The sequence below is a fragment of the Medicago sativa genome, chromosome 3, assembly GCF_051527215.1.
Source record: "Medicago sativa cultivar Bolivia chromosome 3, Bolivia_mono, whole genome shotgun sequence".
Lineage (NCBI taxonomy): Eukaryota > Viridiplantae > Streptophyta > Magnoliopsida > Fabales > Fabaceae > Medicago > Medicago sativa.
In genome coordinates, this window is record NC_140751.1 from 50,969,629 (window position 1) to 50,995,539 (window position 25,911).

The window sequence follows — 25,911 nt, forward strand, 5'->3', positions numbered from 1 at the left end:
AGTCTTGTTACGACCAAATCAAGTCACATTTATATTTATGAAGTTTACTTCAACTCGACCATTCAATTAACTTCCTTTGATCACTATTTATTGTTATTTATGATGCTTACGAACAAATGACATATCTTATCCCAAAATGATGAAAAACACATTGATGAGTCTCAACAAAAATGGACAAGGGATCATCAAGGTGAACACTATCTCCAACTATCAATCATGAAACTATGTTGCCTGACGGATTACGATCATGACAATGCCGATAACTTCGCAGCCGCGTTAACGATTGGTTATTCCATTCAACCCAGGCCCACTCACTTCAATTGTTCCTACCACAAAGAGTGCCGACTATCTCGATTTCTCGCAATCACCACCTTCGATGGTTCTATCAAAAATTGCAGAGGATGTAATAGTTAAAACAAGACACAAGAAATCCTCACTCATTTGGGTTTGTCCAAATATTGGAAGTGTCGTGCTTTATCCTTATCATGATCCTTGGTATGTAGCACCTATTAGGCATTTGTCTCCTTATACTATGATGATGATTTTCAATTCCTTTTAGGTTATGATAAACAATATGGGTTGTTGTGTGCCTAAAAATTGCTGGAAGTTATTGTTGTTAGTCTTGAACAAATTTCAACCATGGACTCTTGATCCCTCTTTTCGTAATGGTCTATTACATTCCAGAGAAGTGTACAAATTCATTGTTGAATATGCATGGATCAAAAGAGTGTGCCTATAATAAAGCTTGCATGAGCACGTTCAAATACAATCGAAGATCATTGTGCTTGATTACAACAAATGCGTGCCACTTTTTGATATCGATTGCTCCTTACACCACCTTTGTTCGGAGGATGATTCTCCTAAAATCACAAAGATTTCTTTTTCAGAGACTCTATTATCCCTTCCCCTTCATAGCTAGTCTTCCGAGGATGAGCAATTTTTTTTATTTTTTTTATTTTTTTATAATAAATTAAAAACAGAAAATTTCTACTAATTCAGTAACCAATTTGAGTATTCACCACCAATTTGAAAAATTATAGTAAACTAGAGGTGAGCTTGAAGCATCACCTAAGTAATTCTAACTCTAAATCACCAAGAGCTAACACTCATCCTCATCTATGGAGAAGATGAGATGGAGTGATAACTCTAGTGGCTGCTAACCATAGCTGGAACTTGGCCGCTTACTCATTAATCAATGATAAGAATGCCCCTAAGAGTTTGTACTATTGCACGACCCGACTTACGATTTGTTTTGCTACATCTTCTTATATCTTTAGCAATGCATTTTCAACTCCACACTGTAGCATCCAAGATCTGCAGTGCGATTCTTCACCATGTTCCAATAAACATCCGAAACAACTATTACTAGTTCAAAATGATTAATTAACACTGAAAAACTACTTAAAATCATAAATTCCTAAATAGTCACCGATTATATGTTTTGGCCATGAAAAATGTAAGAGTTTATATTATATTTGTTATATTTTTTTTTTTTGAAAGATATGATATTTATTATATTGTTAGTATTATCGAAAAAGATAAGTATTGTTTGTTATAATATAAAAAAATTGAAAATATCTATTATCCATATCTTCCTTAAAAAGAATTCTATGATATATATCTTCTTTGAAAAAATCTATTATTTATCTATATCTATAATTTTAAGATACAAATATTTATACGAAATAAAATATTAGATTTTAAAATTGATCATGATATAAATAATATTGAAGAAAATCGCTTTCTTTTGAAGCAACCGGCATATATATAAGTAGATACACATAACAAACAATAACCCCAACTTTCCTTTACAACTTCGAATCCGTTTAATGGCAGAACCTTCTTCCACTATCTCTCCTTCACCGGCGAGTAAATGCTCCGCCGCAGAAACCCCGTTGCTCAACATTCAAGAGGTTGGACACCACTCCTCTCTCTCTCTCTCTCTCTCTCTCTCTTTTAATTCTTAGCGAGAAATTGACTTAGTCTTTTTGAATTCTGCTCCAGGTTACGTCGGCGCCAACCTTCGAAGAGCTGTCCCTCTCGCCGGAGCTTCTGAAGGGACTCTACGTGGAGATGAGATTTGTTTTACCTAGCAAAATACAAGCCCTAAGCTTACCGATGATTCTGAATCCTCCACATAGGGATTTGATTGCGCAAGCACCCATGGGTTCAGGAAAAACCACTTGTTTCGTGCTTGGTATGCTTAGTCGTGTTGATCCAACCTTGCATGCTCCTCAAGCTATCTGCATTTGCCCCACTAGAGAGTTAGCTATTCAGGTATGGTCGCTATCAAGCACGGACACAGACATCGGACACCCACGGACACTGACACGCCGACACAGCTAATAATTTGAAAAAAATCAGGACACACCCTATCTGAGGAGTGTCCGTGCTTTATATGGATAAGACTTGTCTCTCTCGCCGAAGCTTCTGAAGGGACTCTATGTGGAGATGAGATTTGTTTTACCTAGCAAAATACAAGCCCTAAGCTTACCGATGATTCTGAATCCTCCACATAGGGATTTGATTGCGCAAGCACCCATGGGTTCAGGAAAAACCACTTGTTTCGTGCTTGGTATGCTTAGTCGTGTTGATCCAACCTTGCATGCTCCTCAAGCTATCTGCATTTGCCCCACTAGAGAGTTAGCTATTCAGGTATGGTCGCTATCAAGCACGGACACAGACATCGGACACCCACGGACACTGACACGCCGACACAGCTAATAATTTGAAAAAAATCAGGACACACCCTATCTGAGGAGTGTCCGTGCTTTATATGGATAAACAACTTTTGCTAGAATTAACACCTATGAAACTCGAACACTGACACTGAAACGCCACACCTTTAATAATTTGAGAAAATCACATAATTATATGTGTCGATGTTCGTGCTAGCCCTTTTCGAATTCCATAAACAACTTAACCTATGAACCATGGACACTGACACGCAAATCACATTATCTAGAGTAATCATATGTGTCGGTGTCTATGCTTCATAGATTAACACTTCCTATCATTTATTTTCTTATTTGATCTTTCTTAATAGCTTGTGTGTGATTTTTATTTTGTTGTGTTACGTTTTAGAACAATGCTGTTCTCCGTAAGATTGGGAAGTTCACGGGGATTAGCTCAGAATGTGCAGTTCCTATCGGCGGAGGAACTCCGATATCAAAAAGGCCACCTATCATGGCTCAAATACTTATCGGTACTCCTGGCACGATTCAGAATTTGATTACTTTCAAGAAACTTGCTTTGACAAAATTGAAGATTCTCGTTTTTGATGATGCTGATCAACTGTTTGCTGAGGTACATGTTTGTCATGCTAATTACCCTAACTTTTAGGGTAAGCAAGTGTTAAACTTTTTTTTTTATACAAATTGTTAAACTTGTGTACCCGGATGAACATCTCTTGTATGTAGGTTTGAATTTTAGTTCGCCATGTTACGAGCGTGTAGTTTCTAAATTTAATGTCGGATGGTGCCTTAAATATAATTCAAATCCTATATAGAAGAGATGTTCATCTTTAATGTCGGACGGTGCCTTAAATATAATTACCTAATATGAAAAGAATGTGTAGAAAACAAAAAAGGAATTTTTATTTTTGTCAAAGAAAACAAAAGAAATTTTTATATATTTAAAATTATTCGTTACATTCACGCTGTTAATGAAAAAAAATGGCCAAATTAGCTGACAAAGAAAAATAGACCAAATCATTATTATGTATGTTTTTTTTATAAGAAAGGTTTACATTATAATATATATTTTATTTATAAATAAATGCATATTTCAAAAAAATAAATAAATGCATTCTATTCCCAAACATACATTTTCTTTAAGCCACATTCTAGAAACACTTTTTGTACATTTAGACCATCATTGCATCCAAGCCATTCAATTTTCAAATGATAAATCAAAGGTTAAATGTATGTTTGTGTATGGGTACATTTAGCCATCACTACATTTATCAGGATTTTGGTTTCTCAGTATGATGTGCCTTAATTTACCGCATAACTGTGTGTTGTTGCAGGATGGATATAAATCTGATTCTCTGAGGATAATGAAGGAATTAGAACATTCCAATTCAAACTGTCACTGTCAGGTTTGTTTGCTTAATGTGCTTGCATGTATGCCATACCATTTCCATCCAATACAAGAAACATGTGTTTTCATGCCAAATAGTCTTGTGTGTTACTGTTGCTTTTTTCAGTTTTGTTTGTTCACTTAAGAAAATTTTGATTGACTTGTGTGTCTGCAGGTTCTTATGTTTTCGGCTACATTTAATGACACTGTCAAGAATCTTATCACAAAGATTGTTGACAAGGAGCATAATGAACTTTTTGTGAAGAAAGAGGATCTATCTTTAGCTGCAGTGAAGCAGTACAAAGTGTGTGTTCCTGATGAACTCTCTAAGATTGAAGTGATTAGAAACTATATACTTGAAATAGGAGAGAAAGTGGGGCAAACTATGATATTTGTGCGCACCCTAAAAAGTGCAAAGATGTTACACAAAGCCCTTTTTGATATGGGATATAAAGTTAGTTCCATACTAGATGCTCTAGAACTTTACGAGAGAGACAAGATTGTCGAGGAGTTTAAAGATGGTTTGACTCAGGTTCTTATATCGTCTGATGTTCTTGCCCGTGGCTTTGATAATCAACAGGTGCTCATTTTCTCTTCTTCTCTGCCTCCCCTTTACATGTGCTTGGACTCTATTTATTTTTATTCATGCATCCTTTTATTGGATTGTTTAGGTTAATTTGATTATCAACTACGATCTTCCACTGAAGTTCACTGTCGAGTACACCCATGGTCGTGAACCTGAGCTTGATTGTGAGGTGTATTTGTACAGGGTTGGTAGGGCTGGGCGATTTGGACGCAAGGGTAAGTTTCTAAAACTGTTTGCTTGGTTGTGTTGTGTAGTAAATTTCTGCTTAGTATTTATTGTGCAGTGAATTGTTTGCTTGGTTGTGTTATGTAGTAAACTGGTTGCTTAGGGTTGTGTAGTAAACTGTTTAATTGGTTGCTGTTATTTTATTTTCCTCAAAGAAACATTCTTTTTGGGATCATGTTTCATTGATTGAAAAAAAGTTGTTGGTTCTATTCTTACTCTAATCTTATTAGTCATATTTCAAGCTTCTTGTATATGTGGATAGGGATGTTATTTCAGATTCGATAAGGTCTAGACATCGATAAATTCTACATGCCCAAACCACCTAGTCTAGTTTCTAAGGCTTATATCCAAGTCTCCAACTTCTCATTTGTAGACATGTGGCTTAAGTATTTCTTATAAAGGCTTGGACAATCTTCACCTTGATCCAGGATAGCATTTAGTATTTTGTTAGGCCTGTATTTTAACATTTTCTGGTCCATTTGTAGTTTCACTTTCAAGTAAGTTGTTATTTTTGATATTTTCAGTAGTGGTGGTGCCAAATGCTAAGTCTTTTAATTTTTACATTTGTTTTCATTGGACTGAACAGGGGCTGTATTTAACCTGATATGTGGTGAATGGGATGAAAAGCTCATGTCGAAGATTGAAAACGATTTTGGCTCCCATGTAACAGAGGTAATGTACTTGTATTATGATTATGATTCTCCATGCAGAATATAAAATCTTCATTATTCAAAGACATTGTATGAATGTGCAAAGGGTTATGAATATGCCCAACTTACATGAATCGTTTTGTTAATGTCATTGTGGATGTAGGTGCCAGAAAGAAGTGTTGAAGACTATAAAGTTGCTCTTAAGGAAGCTGGTTTACTGATTTGAATCACCAAAAGTGGCTAATCCTTCTTGAGTTGATATGGTTTTAAATATTACCAAGAGTAATTGAATGTAAAATTTTGAATGGTGTATTGTTTAAATTGTTAGAACTGAAAAATTTAGTAAACTGCATGTTGGTCCTCTCCACATGTTAATTTTGTGTCAAATATTACATAATATCGATACTTCTTGTTGGCTGTAACCTCGAATAAAAAAATTCTGAAGGTAATAGAATTTTTTGTGCATAAGTGATCTTCCTTATAAAAACAAAATTGTGGGTGATCTTTGTACATTTGTGTTATACTACTGTTGTAATTTCTACACAGCAACAACAAGTGCTAAGTTAATGCTTTACCCCCAGGGTTGGAAAGTGGTTGAGTCGAATTGATCTTTGTAGGATTAGGATGAATTTGTATCAAAGATTCAGTGTTGGAGTTGTATATACCTCAAATCACCAATCTTGAATCACCAAGAATGGAGATTCTAGTATAACTTTTATGGATTCAAGTGAAACATTTCTGATATTTTTTCATACAGAGTGCCTATTTTACGAAGGAATGCTACATTATAAATGCTAATTCAAAAATTGAAAGTATTTTTTTTTCCTTCTTTCTGAAACCTGCATTATTTGGCAGATTGGTTGTGACACAAGTATTATTAAAGGCAGTGAATTGTATTATGTAGAATTCATTGGATTGGTTTGAGAGTTAAGGGGGTCTCTTTGTTCATTTCATTTTCTGTGGCATAGATATTAGACCAAGTATTGTGATGTGCTCAATTTGTTCATGTAATATTTTTCTTATAACTTTGATATCTTAAGGATTACTAGTATTATTGAGAACAAGTGATAAAAAGGTTATATATATATGATTCGAATTTGGTATTTTACACCCTTGTGCTTCAAATATCATTAACTTCCTGCTACCAAACAATTTTCAATATTTTCCCAAGCAGATTAGAGCAGACCAACCATGACATTAGCCGCTATAAACAAGAACTCAAGTACAGATTAGAGCACCAAATAATCAGATTTTTACTTTTAACCCAAACCAACTAATAAACAAATGTAACTTTTGAGTGCAATGAGTTACATATGATATTATATAATCTGAATAAATATCTAGTTGTTTTTACTATACATCTTGCTAGAAGGACTCAGCTATCAATGATGTACATTGTTAATCAACATACAATAGTCACTAATGCTTGTGTTGAAAATTTAAGACTTTGTCCTGATATATGTATCAATCAAACATTTTCTGCTTTGGATTTTCCTTTCTCTAGTAATACTAGCTTTATGATAGCTGTACTGATTGCTTAACTAGACTGTCAAATAATGCTCTAATTTTCACGTTGTTGCTTGCAGGCAATCCAAACATGGTCATGGCTCTTGCTGGCAACAAATCTGACTTGGAAGATAAAAGAAAAGTGACAGCCGAAGTAAGTGTCATTATTCTCCATTGGAGAATCTCCAATATTGATTTTTATACCATGTTAGTATGTGTTGTGTTAATCACAGGCATAACACTCAATGTCTCCATTGTCATATTTCACTAATTGGTCAATAATTCAATTGCTTTTGAAGTGTTTGGAAGGGATATGAATCTTTCTTACAGTATCATAAAACTCCAATTTTGACGTAATAGATGCTATAATGATTAATTGACCATTGCAGCATGTTTGGTAATTTCATAGTTTATAGAACCAATATACTATGATCAATAATCACTTTTCATAGACCTATTGGTTTATCACTTTCGATTCATTGATATTGCAGAAAGCTCGTGTATATGCCGAGGAAAATGGTCTGTTTTTCATGGAGACCTCTCCCAAATCTGCAGCCAATGTTAATGATGTATTTTATGAAATAGGTGTGTCAATTCCTATTACATATACTTTAATCTGCAGAAAATGGTCTTATTTTATTCTTGGTTGAATCCCTTATATAAAAAAAGAAAGTTTAGGGGAATATCATTAGCCCGAGGAGTGGGGAAGCTTTCTTTTGAGGGAATTGAGAAAATATCTGTCTCCACTTTACAGTCCAAGACATTGCTATCATATTCATTAGCGATTGAAGTTAAATTCATAATTCATCAAATCTTCTCTAATTGGTTATAAGCCATGGCGCACAGTTGTCTGAATCTGAACCTTTTCGTAATTCATAAAGTCTTCTCTAATTGGGTTATTGGTCATGGCACAGTTATTCAAACCTTCTCATGACATGCCTTGTTCCCGAAACTTGTCTTAAGTCCATATTATACGTACCCTTTTTGGTCACTTTAATGTTTGCCACAAATTTTCCCTTTTGCCCTTATTACACTTTATTGCAACATTCATGGATTGTTTTCCTTCTGTTCCTAGCAGGCTTCCACTTTATCTTATTAGCGCATCGAATATTATTTATTCAGTTATTAATCTATATATCCTAATTTCTGTTTTTTCATAGGCAAAATGTTACTAAGTCGGTAGTAATGTTAGTTTTCAGGGTTGGAATCTTCAACCTCCTTAAAACTCATTTGTTGTCTCTTAGTTCACCAATCAGCCTACATATGTGGGACATGTTTCCTAATTTCTGTTAAATATATAAATCTTGCCAATTGATCTACATTTTATGATCATACAATGCTTTTAAATAGCGTTTCTTCTTCCATAAACTGCGAACTTTGATTACATTGCCTAACTTACAATTGCTTGTGCAAACAGCTAAAACAATACCAAGGGCTCAGCCAGTTTAAAACCCAGCAGGGATGGTTCTTGTTGATAGACCTACCAAAGAATCTAGGGTTGCAACGTGTTGTTCACAAGTGTTTAAGCTGTATTTACTGGCATTCCCTTTTTAATTTGTATAGTTTTCAGTGGTTTGTATGTACTACACAGAACTTGGGTTATCACTGTTAGTTATATGGAGGTCCAACAGTATATGAATGCAAGCAATTTGCCACACAGAACTTGTTGGTTCAAAAATATCCCTTGGATGCATATTTGGGTCCTTGCTACAAATCTATAGTCTAAAATATCTACTGGTATTATTAATTAATAAAATGAGATTTTGCACGGAACATAATTTGCTCAACGATTTTTGGCTCTGATACCAACTTTGTCAAGACCCTATCTATGGCCATGACCCGCACACAGACTATAACATTCATTAAACAATTAATTAATTCTGGCAAGCCTAACATAAAAATGCACCTATTTTTACTAACACCCGATTTACCGAAAATTCGGTAGAGTTTCCTTTTTTTTTTTTTCCAACATTTCCAAAATATTTCACATTTCTTAAGTTTTGTATTACTAACTCTACGTTTCACTGTATTCTCAACTCCATACTATGAAAATACATAAAACAATCAACATGGATGATAAACAAAACTTGAATTTAATCTAGAAACATTTTCGCTTATTTCTTATAAGAGAGATATTTAAGCAAAACTCATTGAAAGACACTAGATGGCGGTTATTGACGGGAGATCATGCGCTTTGGAAAGAGGTGTTAATTGAGAAATATGGTGTGAACATTTGTAGTTTGAGGGAGGGGTGTGTGGAGGAGGTGAGGCCATCACTTTCTTCTAGGTGGTGGAAGGATATTATGACTATTGAAGGTAGCGGCGGGGTGAATTGGTTTAATGAGGAGGTGGAGCATAAGGTGAGGAATGGTGAGCATACTAAGTTTTGGCTTACTAGGTGGAGAGGAGGGATCTCTTTCCGTGAGAAGTATCCTAGACTCTTTGCTATGTCTAATCAAAAAGAGGCAATGGTCGCGGATATTTGGGTGTTTAACGATGTGGATAGGGAGTGGACTTTTTCCTGGCGTCGCCGTTTTTTTGTATGGGAGGAACAACTTTTAGTTAATCTTTTGGAGGATTTGGAGGGGCATGTGTGGAATATTGAGCAAGATGTTTGGTTTTGGAAGCGGGAGGTGGAGGGAGTCTTCACAGTTAAGTCTATGTACAAGAAGTTGGAAGTTTTGACTATTTTGGAGGATACTTGGAGAGAGGAGGACAAGAGGGCGTTTTATCAATTGTGGAAAAGTCTGGCGCCGTCAAAAGTAATGGCACTATCGTGGAAGATGTTACTAGACCTTATTCCAACCCAGATTAATCTTAGAAGAAGAAATGCCTTACCCCCAGAGTTTTCTCTAAATTGTGTTTTATGTGATAGGGAGATGATGGAGACCACGAATCACCTCTTCTTACATTGTCGGGTTGTTAGTGGTGTTTGGTTAGAACTACTTAAGTGGGTGGGATTCATGTTCATAAACCCTCCTAATTTGTTTAACCATTGGGCGTGTTGGAATGAGGGCTCGACGAGGAAGAAGATTAAAGTGGGATTGAGACTTATTTGACATGTCACAATTTGGAGCATTTCGAAAGCTAGGAATGACAAGATTTTTAAGGCAAAGGATACGGAGGTTTTGGAGTTGGTGGAAAACATTAAGGTGTTGTCTTGGCAGTGGTGTTAAACTCGCCTTAAAATGCCAGCATGTTTATTCTATGAATGGTGTTGGGACCCTAAGGAGTGCCTTGGTAGATAGCTGTGTTTGGGCCTTTTGCTGGTTTTTTTAGTCCTGTCTTCTTGGTGGTGACGTAGCAGGTCTGCAGGTGTTATTGTTGTTCGGCCTGTCAGTTTTTATGGCAGTTTTTTGGCTGGTCTGCTGTTTCCTGTTTGTTGCTTCGGTGAAGGTTGGGGTATGGTTTGCGGTGGCTGTTTGTAGGTGGGTGCAGGTGGGGTGGAGTTTCGGTTGTTTTGGTTTTTCTGCTATAGGCTTCTGCTAGCAGTTCTACCTTCAAGTTTTGCATGGGTTTCAGTTGTATAGGGAGTATGTGAGTTAGGCGCGTTTTATTTAGTGGCCTTGGGTGTTTTGTTTTCCCTGTTATGTTTTTAATGGGGTTGTTTTAGGAGGTTTTTTAGTGAGACAAAGTTGTTGGTGTGATGCTCGTTTTATTGGCACCTTTTGTACTCTTTTTCCTCCTTTGCGGATTAGTGCATCTTGCCCTAATCTTGCTTAATAATATTTGTCGTTTCATAAAAAAAAAAAAAGTGAATGAAATTGATGATGATACATGTGATGAGTTGAAAATGTAATGGTAGGATGGCTGAGGAAAGTAATTGGTAAAAAATAACTCAGTATATATATATATATATATATATATATATATATATATATATATATATATATATATATATATATATATATATATAATAACGTTTTTGTTTAAATTGGACCCATGGAATTATAGGTTCATAGTGGACCAATTATTAATGTGAGTGGTCAGAATTAAATATGGCAACTTGGTCTCTAGGTGGATGGTTAAACAATTATATGTATTTGTTGTGCTCGTGAGTTTAGCTCAGTTAGTAGGAATAAATGCATAACATATGCAAGGTTCAGGGTTCAAATCTTGGCCATCACAAAAAAAACTATTATGTATTTGCAGAAGTAACAAGATATTATCAATATTTGTTTTGAAATGTTATTAGGCCAAGATTTTATATATATATATATATATATATATATATATATATATATATATATATATATATATAAACTATGTTGTTGAAAATGAATATTTAGTTAAGTACCAGCTGTACTATTAAATGCATTTTTGTAACTTTAGGGGGCCTAAAGAGATATTGGGGGCTGAAAATGTGAGGGTTTTTATAGGGGGTATTAGGCATATAGCAATTAATGAGTCCAAAAACGTGGTCAAAACAAGTGGAAAACGTGTGAAAAACAGTCAAGACCATTGACTACCGTCCAAGAAACGTTTGTGCTTCAGTTTTTAGAACCAGCCAATTTGAGCAAGTTAACTTGCGCGGAGCTTATAACGTGCGTGACTTAATTAACGCAACGCAATATATTTTTTATAATAAAGTAAAAAAAATAAATTAGAAGAATAAAGTCAATAAAATATATTTGAATAAAATTCGAATAAATATTTCGAGAGCGTGAATTCAAATAAATATTGTGACATCGTGAATTCAAATAAATATTGCGACAGCGTGAATTCAAATAAATATTGCGACAGCGTGAATTCAAATAAATATTGCATAGCGTGAATTCGAATAAATATTGCGTATCGAATAAGTAAATTATAATAAGTACACAACATTAATTCAAATAAAAATGGCGTATTGAATAAATAAATTTGATAAGTATACAACATTAATTCTTAGACAATTTTATTTAGATATAATTTCATCTACGTTACATTACATTGTGGTATCATTACATTACATTACGTAAAAGACATGTACGTCAACTATCATTACATTACATTCGGAAATGTACCTTCCAACTACAACAATTATCTTACCTCTAAATGGGGTCAATTCAAACTAGCTAAAAAGCAGGACTCCGGCATTCGTCCAGAAGTGTTATTGTTCCATTCCAAATGTTAAATTCTTGTTGGTCTTGGTTTTAAATGATAGTATCTAAGTGCCAACGGAATGAGGTCCAGACCTTGACACTTCGATACCATCATTTAAACGAAGCCAACAAGAAATTAACATTTAGAATGGAACAAAAACACTCCCGGGCAAATGCCGGTGTCCTGCCATTTAACTAGTTTGAATTAGCCCATCCAGAGGAAGACAATTGTTGTAGTTGGAATGTGCATTCCAACTACAACAATTGTCTTACCTCTGAAATGGGGCAAATTCAAACTTGCCAAACAACAGGACTCAAGCATTTCGCTCAGCGTTCATGCTTTCCTTTGAAAATAATAAATTTTTGTTAGGCTTGATTTAAATGAATGTATTCCAGTGCCACCGAAATGAGGTCCATTCCTTGACACTTAATACCTTCACCTAAACCAGCCAAACAAAAATTTAATCTTTTCAAAGGAAAAACATGAACGCTGAGCGAAATGCTTGAGTCATCGCCGTTTGGCAAGTTTGAATTACCCCATTTCAGAGGTGAGACAAATGTTGTATTTTGAATGCACCTTACCCTAACTAATGACGATCTTCTGGCGGAATCAAGCTGTTGATGATATCTTCAGTTGATCTCAGCAACGTCACCCGCATATAGATCCACTGGAACTTGGTGTGCTCCCAAAACCTACTCGTCGCATTTTCGTCGTTCTTTAACTCCACCCAAGTGAATGATACGCTCCCCTCGTCGAGCTTTGGACGTTTATACCGAACATTTTGCACCCTCCTTGTGTCTCTGGGGTTGACTCCTTGGTTGAATTCATTCAGTTGATCCTTGAGATCTCTTAACGTTACATCAAGGCACCGAACCTTCAACCTCTGAGGTTCTCCGCCGTGGAATGTTGCATGAACGTCGATCCACCCGGCCATTGTTTCAAATCTACACACATAGAAATTAAAAATAATCAATGAAAAACTCATTCAAACATTTCCCAAAACACTTGGTGTGCATATTATACATAAACCCTAAAAATGATAACTTCAACATAAACATGCAAACATCTAAATAATTAAGCAATATTACTCATTTGCATGTAACATTGTAGCATATCTTACAAAAATAATCAAAATTTAAACAAACCCTAATTCTAAAAAAATTCTCTAAAAAAATCTCAAAACTACAACAAAAACATGCAAACATCTAAACATTTAAACAACACAAGTCATTTACATCCTAACATTGTATGATTTCTTGCCAAAAACACCAAAATTTAAAGAAACTCTACATCTAAAAAATTTCTAATCTAAGAGAAAAAATCTAACATGTAAAAATAAAAGGTTAATGGTGTTTGATCATGAAAACTTACTTGTTATTAGAGTGTTGTTTGATTTGAACTTGAAGGAATTTTGGATTTGGGTGATCTGAGAGAGTTTTTTGAGATTTTTTTGGATTTTAGATGAGAAATGAGGAAATGAGGTGGTCTGCATGCTTAAGACAGCACGCCATGTAGGGATGGCAATTGGACTCAGGCCAGATGGGCACCCGCAAAAAATACCCACAATGGGTAGGGTAAAACCCCGCTTTTATGAGTATGGGCTTGGGTCCGGGTAATTACCCGCAAATTTAGGTGGGTATGGGTGCGGGTAAGGGGACTATACTACCCAGCCCTGCTACCCGCATATGCATATTTATATAATATAATAAATATTTTGTTTATTTTTTGTGTACAATTATTTAATTTATTTAGCTATTTAAGCATAAACCTAAACCTAAAAACTAATACAGTAATTGTTTCATCCTTACCTTCGTAAGTTCATGAGCTATAAATTTATGATTTAAATCAATTTGATGTTTATTTTAGCATGCACTTTTTTGTATGTATTTTGAATGTTTTTATTTTAATTTTCGAGGAATATTTTGGATTTTTTTTATTTCGCTAAATACTACGATTTCTACTATTTTACGAGTTAGTTTAAAAAAATTTGGATCATAATTTTATTTCAATTGTGATGTTTTATATTGTCTTTTTATAAATAAAGTGCGCGTAATGGGTACGGGTATGGGCACTTAGGTGCCCATAGGGTATGAGGAAGGGCACTAAAATTGTTACCCACGAGGGTATGGACACGGGTACGGGCATTTTTTACAAACGCGGGTATGGGGATGGGTACTATAGTACCCTACCCATTGGGTACCCATTGCCATCCCTAACGCCACGTGAGTTAACTAACGCTGCGCAAGTTAACTTGCACAAGGACATTTTTGGTAGGCTTGCAGGCCGCGAGAAAAACGTGTTGGGTGGAGAGCAAAATTCTAACAACAAAACACACGGAAAGCTTAATTCTTCCAACAATCTTAGTAACAATGTTCTTCCAAAACCCTATGTAACATACGTATTCATCTCACTCTATTGATCTCTCGGCTAGGAAATGGACGATGAGGAAGTAGAATCTTCGTTCAATATTAATGTAACAGCAGAAGTTCATGGTAAATCCATCTCGGTTGTATTTGATGGAAGAACCTCCATTGATAATATGATTCGTTGTATACGTCTCGACCACCAAATTCCCACAGAAGAATAGTGCTATCACGTTATTCGTAAGAAACATAAACAAATTTTGTTATTATTGTTTTGTTTTATTTTTTTGTTGTTGTTAGGGTTTTGATATGGTGTTGTTGTTTGTTGTTGTTGTCGGGTGATTAAAATGCAGGTTCTCGTCTCCTTCTGATGCAAATTCCAAATCTGCATGATGTCAAGTTAGCTACCTCATCCGATGTCGCACAATGCACCTTGATTTTAAAGGAGGGTGATTGGGGAAGTCGTTTGTTGCACGTTACTAATCATGCATAATGTCTCATTGTTGATAATAGAGAGAGTACAACTACTGATTCATATATTACAATAGGTTCATCATGGCTCAATCAAACTATAGTTTAGCTACTCATAACTAAACTATCATAAGAATAAATGATATAAGCATACATAAATTCTTACCAACTTGAGAGTTGGTACGACTCTAAGAGCTTGGCTCCTCTGTTTCCTTGTTCCTCTATGCTTAAAATCCCATCAAACTTCTGTCCCTAAAACATTCCCCCAAGCTTTCCCTTTATAGGCAAAATAATGTGGCCAACAGAACGCACCATCGTGCCACGATGACTCCTCATCGTGGCACGTTTAGACATCAGATGCACGCTCGTCAGCAGATCAATCACACTAAAGAGTTGCTAGATCGCACCATCGTGGCACGTTGCTGAGGCTTCGTGCCACGAAATTTCCAGGGAAGATAGCATTTCACAAACCCTTCCATCGTGCCACGAAGCTCCTGAACGTGGCACGATCACATGGCTTTTTAGGACTTTTTCTTCTTTTCTCCTCTTTGAGTGCTTGTTCTTGTTATAGTCTAATTTCGCCATGAATAATAGGTAGTTGTCTCTCTTTATGTTACAAAAACAATGTAAAATACAACTAAAAACTAGTAATGACAGACAGTCATCACCTTCTAAAATGTCGCGGTTTTTTGTCGATGTTTAACACTCCCAAACTCAAGGCTACGCCGCGGCCACAACAGGTTAGGGTTATTATTTTATTATGTTAAAACTTGGTATGTGTTAAATCTTATGAATGAGTAACTTATTGTATTATTGTGATAGTTCTCTATTTCTAAGAGGTTTTTGTTTTTGTGGTGGGTTGTTGTTTCTGTTTTGGGGTCTGATGCACCAAAACATAAATAATTTGAGTGTGAATACTTATGTTGTACAAAATTTGGTTTTAAAAAATAAAAACTATGTTGTTGAAAATGAATTTTTAGTTAAGTACCAAATGTATTATTAAATTGATTTTTGTAACTTTAGGGGGGCCTAAAGAGATATTGGGGGCTGAAAAGCAATCCTTAAAAAGAAATTTGGACCAGGTTGAATTGTGATGTGTGAAGTAATGAAAAGGAAGAAAACTGTGAGAAAGAGAAATTGAAGGCTGAATTTAGGGGTAATTAGGTAAGTACCTGTCCCTTGAGAAACTAAAGGCTGAACGTGGTTTTCATCTACCGCAGAAGCTAGGAATCTGAGCTTCAGGAAAACTGAGTTTTGGGGACAGAAACCGCGTTTCACAAAATTGCTTTTCATTCAGCCAAACAGTATGGAAAAGAGCAAAACGGCGTTTATATAAAGTAACCCACGTTTTGAGCCTAAAAAAGTGGTGCCAAACACACACGAATAAGGTGAATACTTTTACTCATTGCAAAACTATGAGAAATGGCTTAAAGAGTCTCAACGAGTAGGTGGTGAAGCGACACACTACAATGTTAAATATGACAAGGTTTGTTGTTGTTCTTGTTGTTCCAAAACCAATTTAATTTTTTTCTGTTTGATGCTATAGGGGCTTGGTACTAGTTCCAAGTGGGAAACAAGAAAGTATTTTAGTGCAATCAAGGAACACACAACAACTTTTGTTTGGGAAGATGATGAAGATGGGAATGCAATTGATGTTGCGTTTGCTAAGAGTAGAGTAACAATGAGGAAAATGAGACATTAGTCAAATAATCTTACAGACTTACTACTGGTTGTGAGTTAACTATAAACATACACGTAGCCATATTGGTTGCATCAATTAAAGTTATAAAATATCTATCTCGTCCACATGATCATTATATGTGTATTGGTTCACGAATATCCCTAAATGTGAGACTCATTTCCCCAAATTATTAACTCATTTCCCTAAATTATTAACTTTCTTTGAGAATTAGTAAACACAAAATTTATTAGATTTGACGAAACTTCTGGCTCATCAATACATATTATTTTTCTTCGCATCATAATATACTCAAGATGACCCAACCGGTCTTGCCAACAACAAACTTAATATGATTTTTTAAACTTATGGTTTACAAGAATATGTGTTTCAATTTCAATAATATAAGTGTAGTACAATTCAAAGGAAAAAACATGTAATTTTTTTACCACACTTCTTTTATATATCAAAAATGTACACTTCTTTTATATATCAAAAATGTCTCGTAATGTACAAATATTCAACATCTTCTTCATTTGTTATTTCAATACGATATCCATTTATAATGATTTCCTAGAAGCATAATAAATATCTATGAGACTTAGAGGAATATAATGCATTCTCAATATGTAACTTTTTTTTTTTTGGTCAAGTCTCAATATGTAACTTTATTCCCCATGTAACATTATATTGGCTCTTTTGGATCCTTCAATAATTTTAATTTGTAGTATCACAAATACTACTGACATTATAGTGTGTCTGTAGTTGCACTATCAACAAAACACCTTTAGATAGGATACTATTAAGTTCCGACAATGAATCAATGTGCATGTAGTACACCCACCTCTAAAAAAAAAAAAAAAACCAATCAACATTGGACAAACTCTATCACCTTGACATGCATTCATTGTTTGTTTTTCTAAACCTGCACTAATCCGAGCTTAAAGAACCGGTGATGTTGTGATATAGTCCATAGTTAGGCACCCAGTTTGAAGGATATTACTGCAAGTGTTGTGAACATTCTAGCTAGAACATGAGTGTCCCTAGCTCTATTCTAATGGCTACTAATATAATTCTAATGAGAAAATGTGTATAAGAAACCATAAGGTTTTTATTTCTTTAGACATACACAATCAGTGTTGTCAAATTTCTGCCATAGCAGTATAGCATGACAGGTTTTGTGCCACCATAGTCCACTTTAGGCCACAATGCCTTGTTTATATGGCGGATTTTTGGTTGGCTCTTGGCCACCATTAATGATAACATTGTATACAACTGAAGAGGAATGGCTAAAATCTTATGATATAGCTTCGTTCATTGTCTGTTTAAAAGATATAGGCAGCAAATAATTTAGCCACCAAGGAAAAATTATTGATATCAAACATGAACTGATATATGTTAAAAACAAAAGTATAAACCAGGCATCTAAACACTTTCATCCATTAAATCTGCAATATCATCAAGGAACTACTAAATGTGAAATATGTTACTTTCATAAGTTAATCATGATAACCAGAATAAATTGAGGTCTAAATAATAAAAATTTCTATTTTAGATAAAAACAAAGATGTCAAGGATTATATCCACATAATTGAAATACTTTCTAATGCACAAGATCTTCATTAAAAGCAATCCATAATTTTCCATACATAAAATATTTGAATCAGTAGATAAAGCGATAAATGCAATAAAATCAGTAGCCTAATTCACTTTGAAATTTCCATCATCAGCAAAATATCCCAAGTTCGGTGCCAGTTTATATTGATTACTACCAATTGAAAGCAACTATAACATGCTGCACAAAAAAAAGGGACTACTAAAACACAAACTAAAGTAAACTATTACACATAATTAGGTATAAGAAGTTAGTTCTTCTATACCAGCAAAAAAATGTGGTTTACAAATCAAAACGTACTATGGCTTAGCTTTGGCTCCAACAATTTCAATCTTAGAGCCAAATCTTGCTTGTTTGAGCTTAGCATCCTCTCTTTCGAGTTTCTGGATCCTGTTTTCAACATCAAATGCAATGTCTAATATTAAAGGACCAACACTTTCCTCTTCCTCACCATTTCTATCACAAAATAGACTCTTGATTTCATCTTCATCAAGCACATCTGATGATGTAAAATCACCAAACTTAGGACTACACAAAGCCTTACCATTTCCAACTACTTCATCGTCAGAACTTGATAGTTCATAAACTACGTGATCCCCTTCATCAGAAGCTTCCTTTTGATGTTTCTCAAACTTTGAAGTAAAACCAGGTGGAGTTAGGCCATCAGATTTTTCAACCTTGATTCTATTATTATCTCCTTCCTCACTTGATTTCGATTGCTGCCACCAATCATAGTATCTAGAAGTAACATTTGGTTGTCTAGAACACAATTGAATGAGCAAATCTATATCTATTGGGATTGGCTCGTCATAAATCATCCAAGGATCCTTCTTACAAAGAAAAACCTCACCAGGAATATCTTGATCCATACCAAATTGCATTGCGACACGATGAGGGAAGTACTTCTCTTTACATCCCATACCAACCAACTCACAAACCCTCAAACATCGAGAAAACGACACTAACTCTTCATCTAAACAAGGATTATCACATCTCCACATATCCTTTTCATTATAGACCTCAATGCATGGTGAATTCTCATATGGTTGCCACAAAAATCCATCTCCAAAACCTGCACAATCCATGATCTTTTTCAAGATTTTAGTTTTCATCATTTCTATTCCACCCCATCTAGCCACCTTTGGTAAACCGTGATGCCCTTTTCCATAAGGGCGTGGCTTCAATGCCTGAAATCTCTCTAAAGCCCAAATTTGAACCAACTGAAAAGGTGCCCAAATAGTTTCTCTGAAAGTCTTTATGGTTGTTGTGGCATTTTCATTAATAGTGTTATTAAGCAAAGTTAAGTCTCTATAAATACTAGCTAAAACAGCAGGTGCTAGAGCTATCTTATTTCCATGAGCTAAACGTATTGCAATAGGAAAAACAGCTTTGGAAATGGTATCATAAGAATCTGAAGGAAATACAAACCTTGATAACCAATAAACCAAAAATGCTTCATGCTCCACTTTACTTTCACTCTTCATGAAGTGCTTCATCCACGCAAATTGATTACATTTTTTAGCTTTAGATCTATGAAACATTCTTCTTGCTTCAATCAGGTCTTCTTCAGCTTCTTCTTGTTCACTGTTCCCAAGAGGGGTAGAAATTGAATCACCCAAAAGAGAATAACCAAAACAAACCTTTGTGTCTTCCAATGTGATTGTTGATTCTCCCCAAGGGAACACAAAAGTATTGGTCTTGGAACACCATCTATCAGCAAGTTGAAGAATCAAATCATCATCCCTTTTGACTTCATAAGTAGAAGCTATGATTGCATTGTATATTCCAGTTTTGATCCATAAAAAAAAAAATCATACATATTTCAGATAAATTTATCAGTTTAACGAATTTTCTTAATATATGTAATTTATATCTATACTATATATAAAGAAACCAACCCTTTCAGCTCTTTTGGGTTGAATTTTTCTTTCAAAAAATGCCCTCAATTTTTAATACAAATAACACATAACAAATAGATAAGAATAAATTTAAATATTAAAATAAAAATGTAACAAACACAAATGTTTAGTTTTTTCCTTTCCTTCAAAAAAAATATATAGTTTTTTCCTTTATCATTTAAAAATGTAACAAACTAGATAAGTGTATTTATACTAACTTTTTCATTATCCCAATTATATCCTTAAACAATAACTTTTTCTATAATAAAGATTGTTGTTGGTGTCATTAAAAAAAAAAGAATTTAGATCATAATTTTTTGTTATATTGTTGGTTTCATTTGAATAGATATTCATGGTTAATTTGATTTGTTATAATTCGAAAGCAACAAACATTTATATTTTTACTTTTAATCAAAATTAAAATTTCATAAAAAAACATCGTTCATAATTTTTAACTGTTACCGCAGTAAAAAGAGCGGAAAAACGGGCACGTGAGTGCCCGTCTTTTCGCTAGTGTTCTTATAAAGAAAGGGGCGGGGAGAGCACTCCATCAGTCTCTGATTATAAACACAGTAAATATAAGACCATATACGAATTAGTAGATACATTAATTATTATTTTTTCAGCCTACTAGCTTCTCTCGCACCCTCCGTTTTGAAAATTTTGTCCTCGTTCGGATTTATAATTCGAAGAGTATTTGGATTATAAAATTCAAAATGGTTATATCTTCATTTCCAAACGCTCTTCTTTCAATGCAACCTACTTTTTCTATAAAAAAAAAACCCATTCAAATTATATAATATCAACCCTAAAACTTGAATAAGATCCTCCTGAGCCTAGAACACTACCCCCCACATCAGCAAAATCATGTGGATAGAGCTATTAGATAGAGTCAATCATCTCACTATTGAATTGATTCTTAACTCTGTTGCAGATGAGGTATGTGCAGACCTCATGGTGAGCATTATGCAACTCAAACAACAAAGATTATACACTAACCACAAGTGAAAGACTACTGCACGTGGTGAACACTCAACACCTTGCTCACTTTAGCAGTTTGGTGAAGAAGGTCATGCAATAGATTCAATGCATCACTGATTTTTCTTCTTCTAAAATCTGCATTATTTAGCAGATTGTTGATGACAGTAGTTAGAAGCTACTTTTATTCATTATTGTACCTTTCCAAAACAACAGGACCTGAAATTTGGTTGTCTATTTTCTTTCCTTTGGATGATAAAATATCCTCATGTAATTTCTCTTCTCCCTAAAAGAGATCCTCTTTAATCATGTTATATGCAAGAAAAAAGAAACACAACCTCTATGAAATATGCAGATAAAACAGCCCCGTCGTTGTCACAAGCTAATTACATGACTGAAAGCAAATACGAATGATAGAAAATATGCTCAAATGTGTTACCTGAGGATTTTGCAAATTGTAAACAATAATATTTCTATCAGCAGTGCCAACTACCATCAGAGGATGTTTCACTGTCATTGCATAGCAGCGCTCTGGGAGTTGTTGTGTGTGCACTGGATTTGGCTGCCTTGTATCCCAATACCTAAAAGTGGCCAGGAAAAGTCATGCGGAGAGGAAGAAAACCCCAGATAAAGTAAAATAGTAAGCTCCATAACATATCTAATCAGAAAGACGCAAATCCCAATACATATCAGCACCACTAAATGCTAAAGCATGCACTATAATCTATAATAATTAATGAGCGACAATAGGTAATAATTGGATTGAAGACACGGTCTATGTAGGAGGCTACCAAAACTGCTTTGTAGAGGCTTATAACCAGGGGGAACAAAGGGAAGAATAAGAGATATATTTTATAACTCATAGATAAGATATTCTTCTAAAACAACAAAGTAATCCTACATGGTTACACAAACTTCAGATTGGAACACTCATTTCTGACATTCCTATCCAGAAGTAATTAAATTGATTCAAATTCCAATAGAAGACAACTTAAGAGACATGCGAGACTATATAATATGAAAACGATAATTTAAATTTCGTAAAGGAAGTGAATGCTGGTACATTACTTTATAGTCTTGTCCCAGCTTCCTGTGGCTAAAAGGTTCATCTCGGGAATCCAAGCAATATCTTTGATAGGTGCATCGTGCATGGCTACAGTAATTGGTTGTCCTCCAGACAACAGAGGCCACATTTTAACTTGCTTGTCACATCCACCAGAGAAGACAGTTGTGCCATCATCCTTCCAAGCAGAGCACAAAACATCTGCAAAAAGATATGCATTATAAACTGATGATATATAGATGACTTTAACAGAATACCGTTTCTAGATAATAGAAGATAATAGGATTAAATCACACCAAATTACAAAAACAAGAGCAGTCTCTTTTGTCCCGGAGTTCAGAAACGCCCAGAGATGATCTCTGTTCATAAAAAAGCCAGACATGAGACCTAATTTTCCCCTAACACTGCCACACCAATAAAAACAAAAATATATAACTGTTCCATAAACTGCCAACATCAAGTTATAAAACTAACAACTGCATAAACTGTCACATAGAAGTCATTAAAATGAAGTCTTAACATCGCAATTATTAAAACTAAGTCCTACGATTTTAAGAATAAACTTTCGTTATAATGGATCTATAACTATGAGACCTTGCTCTGGCTACAAAGCCTTATACCTCTGCGACTATTTACAACTTCAGCTTGACCATCTACTTGGGCTTGATATAAAGAGAACACCTTTAAAATATAGGCTTAAACGCACTTTTCACCCCCTAACTTTGCATAAGTTGCAATTTTGGCCCCCTATTAAAAAAAATGGCAAAAGTTACCCCCCATGTCTACCCCCTTTTGCAAAAAGCCAATTTTGACTCAGTCAACCATAGCTGGCACGCCACTTGGCAATTTTTTTAATTTTTTTAATCAGTAAATTCCATGTGTATAATTAAAGAAATAAAAAATTAAAAAATTAAAATTAAGAAGAAAGGGCACGTGAGTGAATGAACATAACACCATTGTTCTTGACCTTTGTTCTTGACCATAACAATGTTTATCTTTGTTCTTAATTCTTGGCAAACACTACTCCAAGAGCAGCCCCTTCAATCAACCCTCCTACCATAACTGGATGAAGAAACTTTGCAATTCAATTATCTCTCTAGGTTTGGGTAGTGTTCTTTTGATTTCTCTGGGTTTTTTCATCCTCTCAACTCAAGCTAATAAAACCAATATTAATTGTGAGAAGGTAGCTTCCAGGAAATCATTGTCTATTTCCTCTCTATTAAGTAAGATATACACTTGTTTTTGACAGAATTTTGTAAGTGGAGAGAAAAAAAGAAAGTAGTATGTGTGAATGCATGAAAGATAGTCAACTAATGTGTGAATGCCTCAAAGTTTATCATGCACCCGGATGCTATGACGTCGAGGAATGTTCAAGGCCAGGTATTTTCCTTGGTCTGACTTTCTTGAAAAAATAATTGGTCACAATATGGAGGAATCTGCTAGAATCAGAGGGCTTACTATTTTCCGGTGCGGTGGTGATATTTTCCGGTGCGGTGGTCGTCGGAGAAATGTCATCCAAACATGATTTTTTTTGTGTGGGTTTTGTAGGGAATACGAAGGAGAATACTTTTATTGTGGCAATTTGTCGAAAAACGTTTTGTGGTGGTCGAGATCTAACAATGAAGGTGGTGGTTTGAAAACTAAAAAATATCTCCAATCCAAAAATAAATTTATGATGAGATAGAGAAGGAAGGGTGAATGAATATTATGTATTTTGTTTGACAAAGGATGGTTGGAAGCACCATGTTGGGTGGCCAAAAGAGTGGCTGGAAAAAGGGAAGAGGGAGGGGCGGCAATTAGGAAAGAAGGAAGAGGAAGAAAGAATTGGGAGGAAAAGAAAGAAGAGAGAGCAGAGAGACTCTCTCACTCACGTGCCTCTCCATTTTTTTTCTTTCTTTTTTGATTTTTTTTAATTCGAAAATACACGCGTGGCAATTTTAATATTTTTTAATTAAAAATTTACACATGTGGCATGCCACATATGGTTGACTGGGTCAAAATCGACGTTTTGCGAAAGGGGGTAAACATGGGGTCACTTTTGCCATTTTTTTTAATAGGGGCCAAAATTGCAACTTATGCAAAGTTAGGGGGTGAAAAGTGCGTTTAAGCCTAAAATATACCCTATAATCGAAGTACTACCTTCAAAAAATGACAAACTTTAAAACTTTTTAACAACCAGCCACAGTTTATGCTCTACACGGATGTACCAATGGAATAAGCACTCATACCCGTCTGTGGGCTTTGATTATAATATCATGGTTTCATCTGATGGTTACACGGATGTACCCTATCAAAAAGGGGTACGCCTTAGAATCCTGTTGAAACTAATAATACAAAAATACATGTAGTGCTACATAGCAGTTAATAAAACTAAGTAACTATTCCATAAACAGCCACATAACAGTATTAAAATCTATAACTAAATCACAACATAGCAATTATTAAAACTGATTCCTATGTTTCCTAGAATAGACTTTCTAGATGAACAGGATTATGAAAACCACAAGTGTAAAATTTGATACTATCAATCAAGTGATCTACACAATCAACTCAACAGTCAATTCATGTTATTAGTCATTAGTTGCATCAATCTGCACAAAACATGGAAATGAAAGAGCACACATACTAAAAAAATCCAACCTCAAAATCATACATAACTAAGGCTCCTAAAACACACACACAAACACACCACTACACGGATACAAATATCTTAATATGTAAAAATAGAAACTGTACTATGCTGATTAAATGAGAATAAATGAGCAATCACAGATATACATCATCATCCCCCAACCAAAATCACACACAATATACAACTATTTACTTCGTTTAAACAAATCACAAATGGAAATCATTGTCAGTCTTCACTACTCTTATTTGTGTCCTCTCCCCCTACCATCACCATATTCTACTGTAGATTCGCAATTGAGTCCATCATCCATATAACTAAACACAAACTCATGAACACGGTAATAATAAAGAATTTAATTAGTATACACTCGTAGTGTACAATTATTTTACACATACATCCTATGATATGTTGTCACATCAATTAATAAATATGAAAACACATGAGTTGTCATATTCATTAACTGACGTGGCAACACATCATTGGATGCATGTGTAAAATAATTGTACACTGAATTTAATTAGTATGATAAAACTTACCCATCTAATTTATATACTCCGTCGGTGCAAAATGTGTACTGTACTTTTGTAAATCGATCATAATCACGAGATCATTATAAATGCTTCACTTTCATCATCATAACTACTTGTAAAGTGACACATATGATTATTAGTAACGAATTACAACACAATGTATGACAATTAAGTGAAAGAGTTAAATAGATTACCGGATGATCATGAGCAATAGAAGCCATAGGCATAGTGGCAACAGTATTTGCTCCATCACAAGCAACCTCCCAACAATGAACCTACAAAAAAAGAAGTAAAAGATAATTGCAAGAACAGAAAAAGTAAAAGAAAATTCAATATTCAATTGCATTGCATTGAAGAAGACGAAAAAGAAGAAGAAGAAGTGACTGTACCTGATTATCCCAAGAAGTAGCAACGAGTAAGTTGGATTTGGGACTGAAATTGAGAATAGAAACAGAATCAGTTGGAGGTTGATTCACCACAATGGATTTGTTAGGGTTAGGGTTTTGATTTGTGTTATTCGATAAGAAATTCGACATTGATTCAACGAATTC

The 25,911-nt window shown here is 34.8% G+C and overlaps 3 protein-coding genes across 4 annotated transcripts; 1 reads left to right on the forward strand and 2 right to left on the reverse strand.

Annotated features, from left to right (window-relative positions):
* The first annotated feature begins 1,793 nt into the window (after positions 1 to 1,793).
* LOC146938089 (DEAD-box ATP-dependent RNA helicase 38-like) lies at positions 1,794 to 6,009 on the forward strand. 2 transcript variants are annotated; one of them, XM_085752115.1, is made up of 8 exons: positions 1,794 to 1,913; positions 2,005 to 2,277; positions 3,085 to 3,306; positions 4,028 to 4,099; positions 4,256 to 4,660; positions 4,752 to 4,881; positions 5,478 to 5,563; positions 5,705 to 6,009. In XM_085752115.1, the coding sequence occupies exons 1-8, from the start codon at positions 1,830 to 1,832 to the stop codon at positions 5,765 to 5,767; spliced, it is 1,335 nt and encodes a 444-aa protein (XP_085608241.1). In that variant the 5' UTR covers positions 1,794 to 1,829; the 3' UTR covers positions 5,768 to 6,009. The 2 variants fall into 2 exon arrangements, with proteins under 2 accessions (XP_085608241.1, XP_085608240.1); XM_085752114.1 differs by lacking the exons at positions 1,794 to 1,913; positions 2,005 to 2,277 and adding an exon at positions 2,411 to 2,655.
* Positions 6,010 to 18,337: 12,328 nt separating this feature from the next.
* On the reverse strand, positions 18,338 to 19,800 carry LOC146938090 (uncharacterized). The gene has a single exon (XM_085752116.1). The coding sequence runs from the start codon at positions 19,798 to 19,800 to the stop codon at positions 18,559 to 18,561; it is 1,242 nt and encodes a 413-aa protein (XP_085608242.1). The 3' UTR covers positions 18,338 to 18,558.
* Positions 19,801 to 19,831: 31 nt separating this feature from the next.
* Positions 19,832 to 25,911, reverse strand: LOC146938091 (protein RAE1-like). The gene is made up of 5 exons (XM_085752117.1): positions 25,750 to 25,911; positions 25,556 to 25,635; positions 22,204 to 22,398; positions 21,575 to 21,716; positions 19,832 to 19,969 (listed from the first exon to the last, which is right to left on the reverse strand). Exons 1-5 carry the CDS (start codon positions 25,894 to 25,896, stop codon positions 19,871 to 19,873), a joined length of 663 nt encoding a protein of 220 aa, XP_085608243.1. The 5' UTR covers positions 25,897 to 25,911; the 3' UTR covers positions 19,832 to 19,870.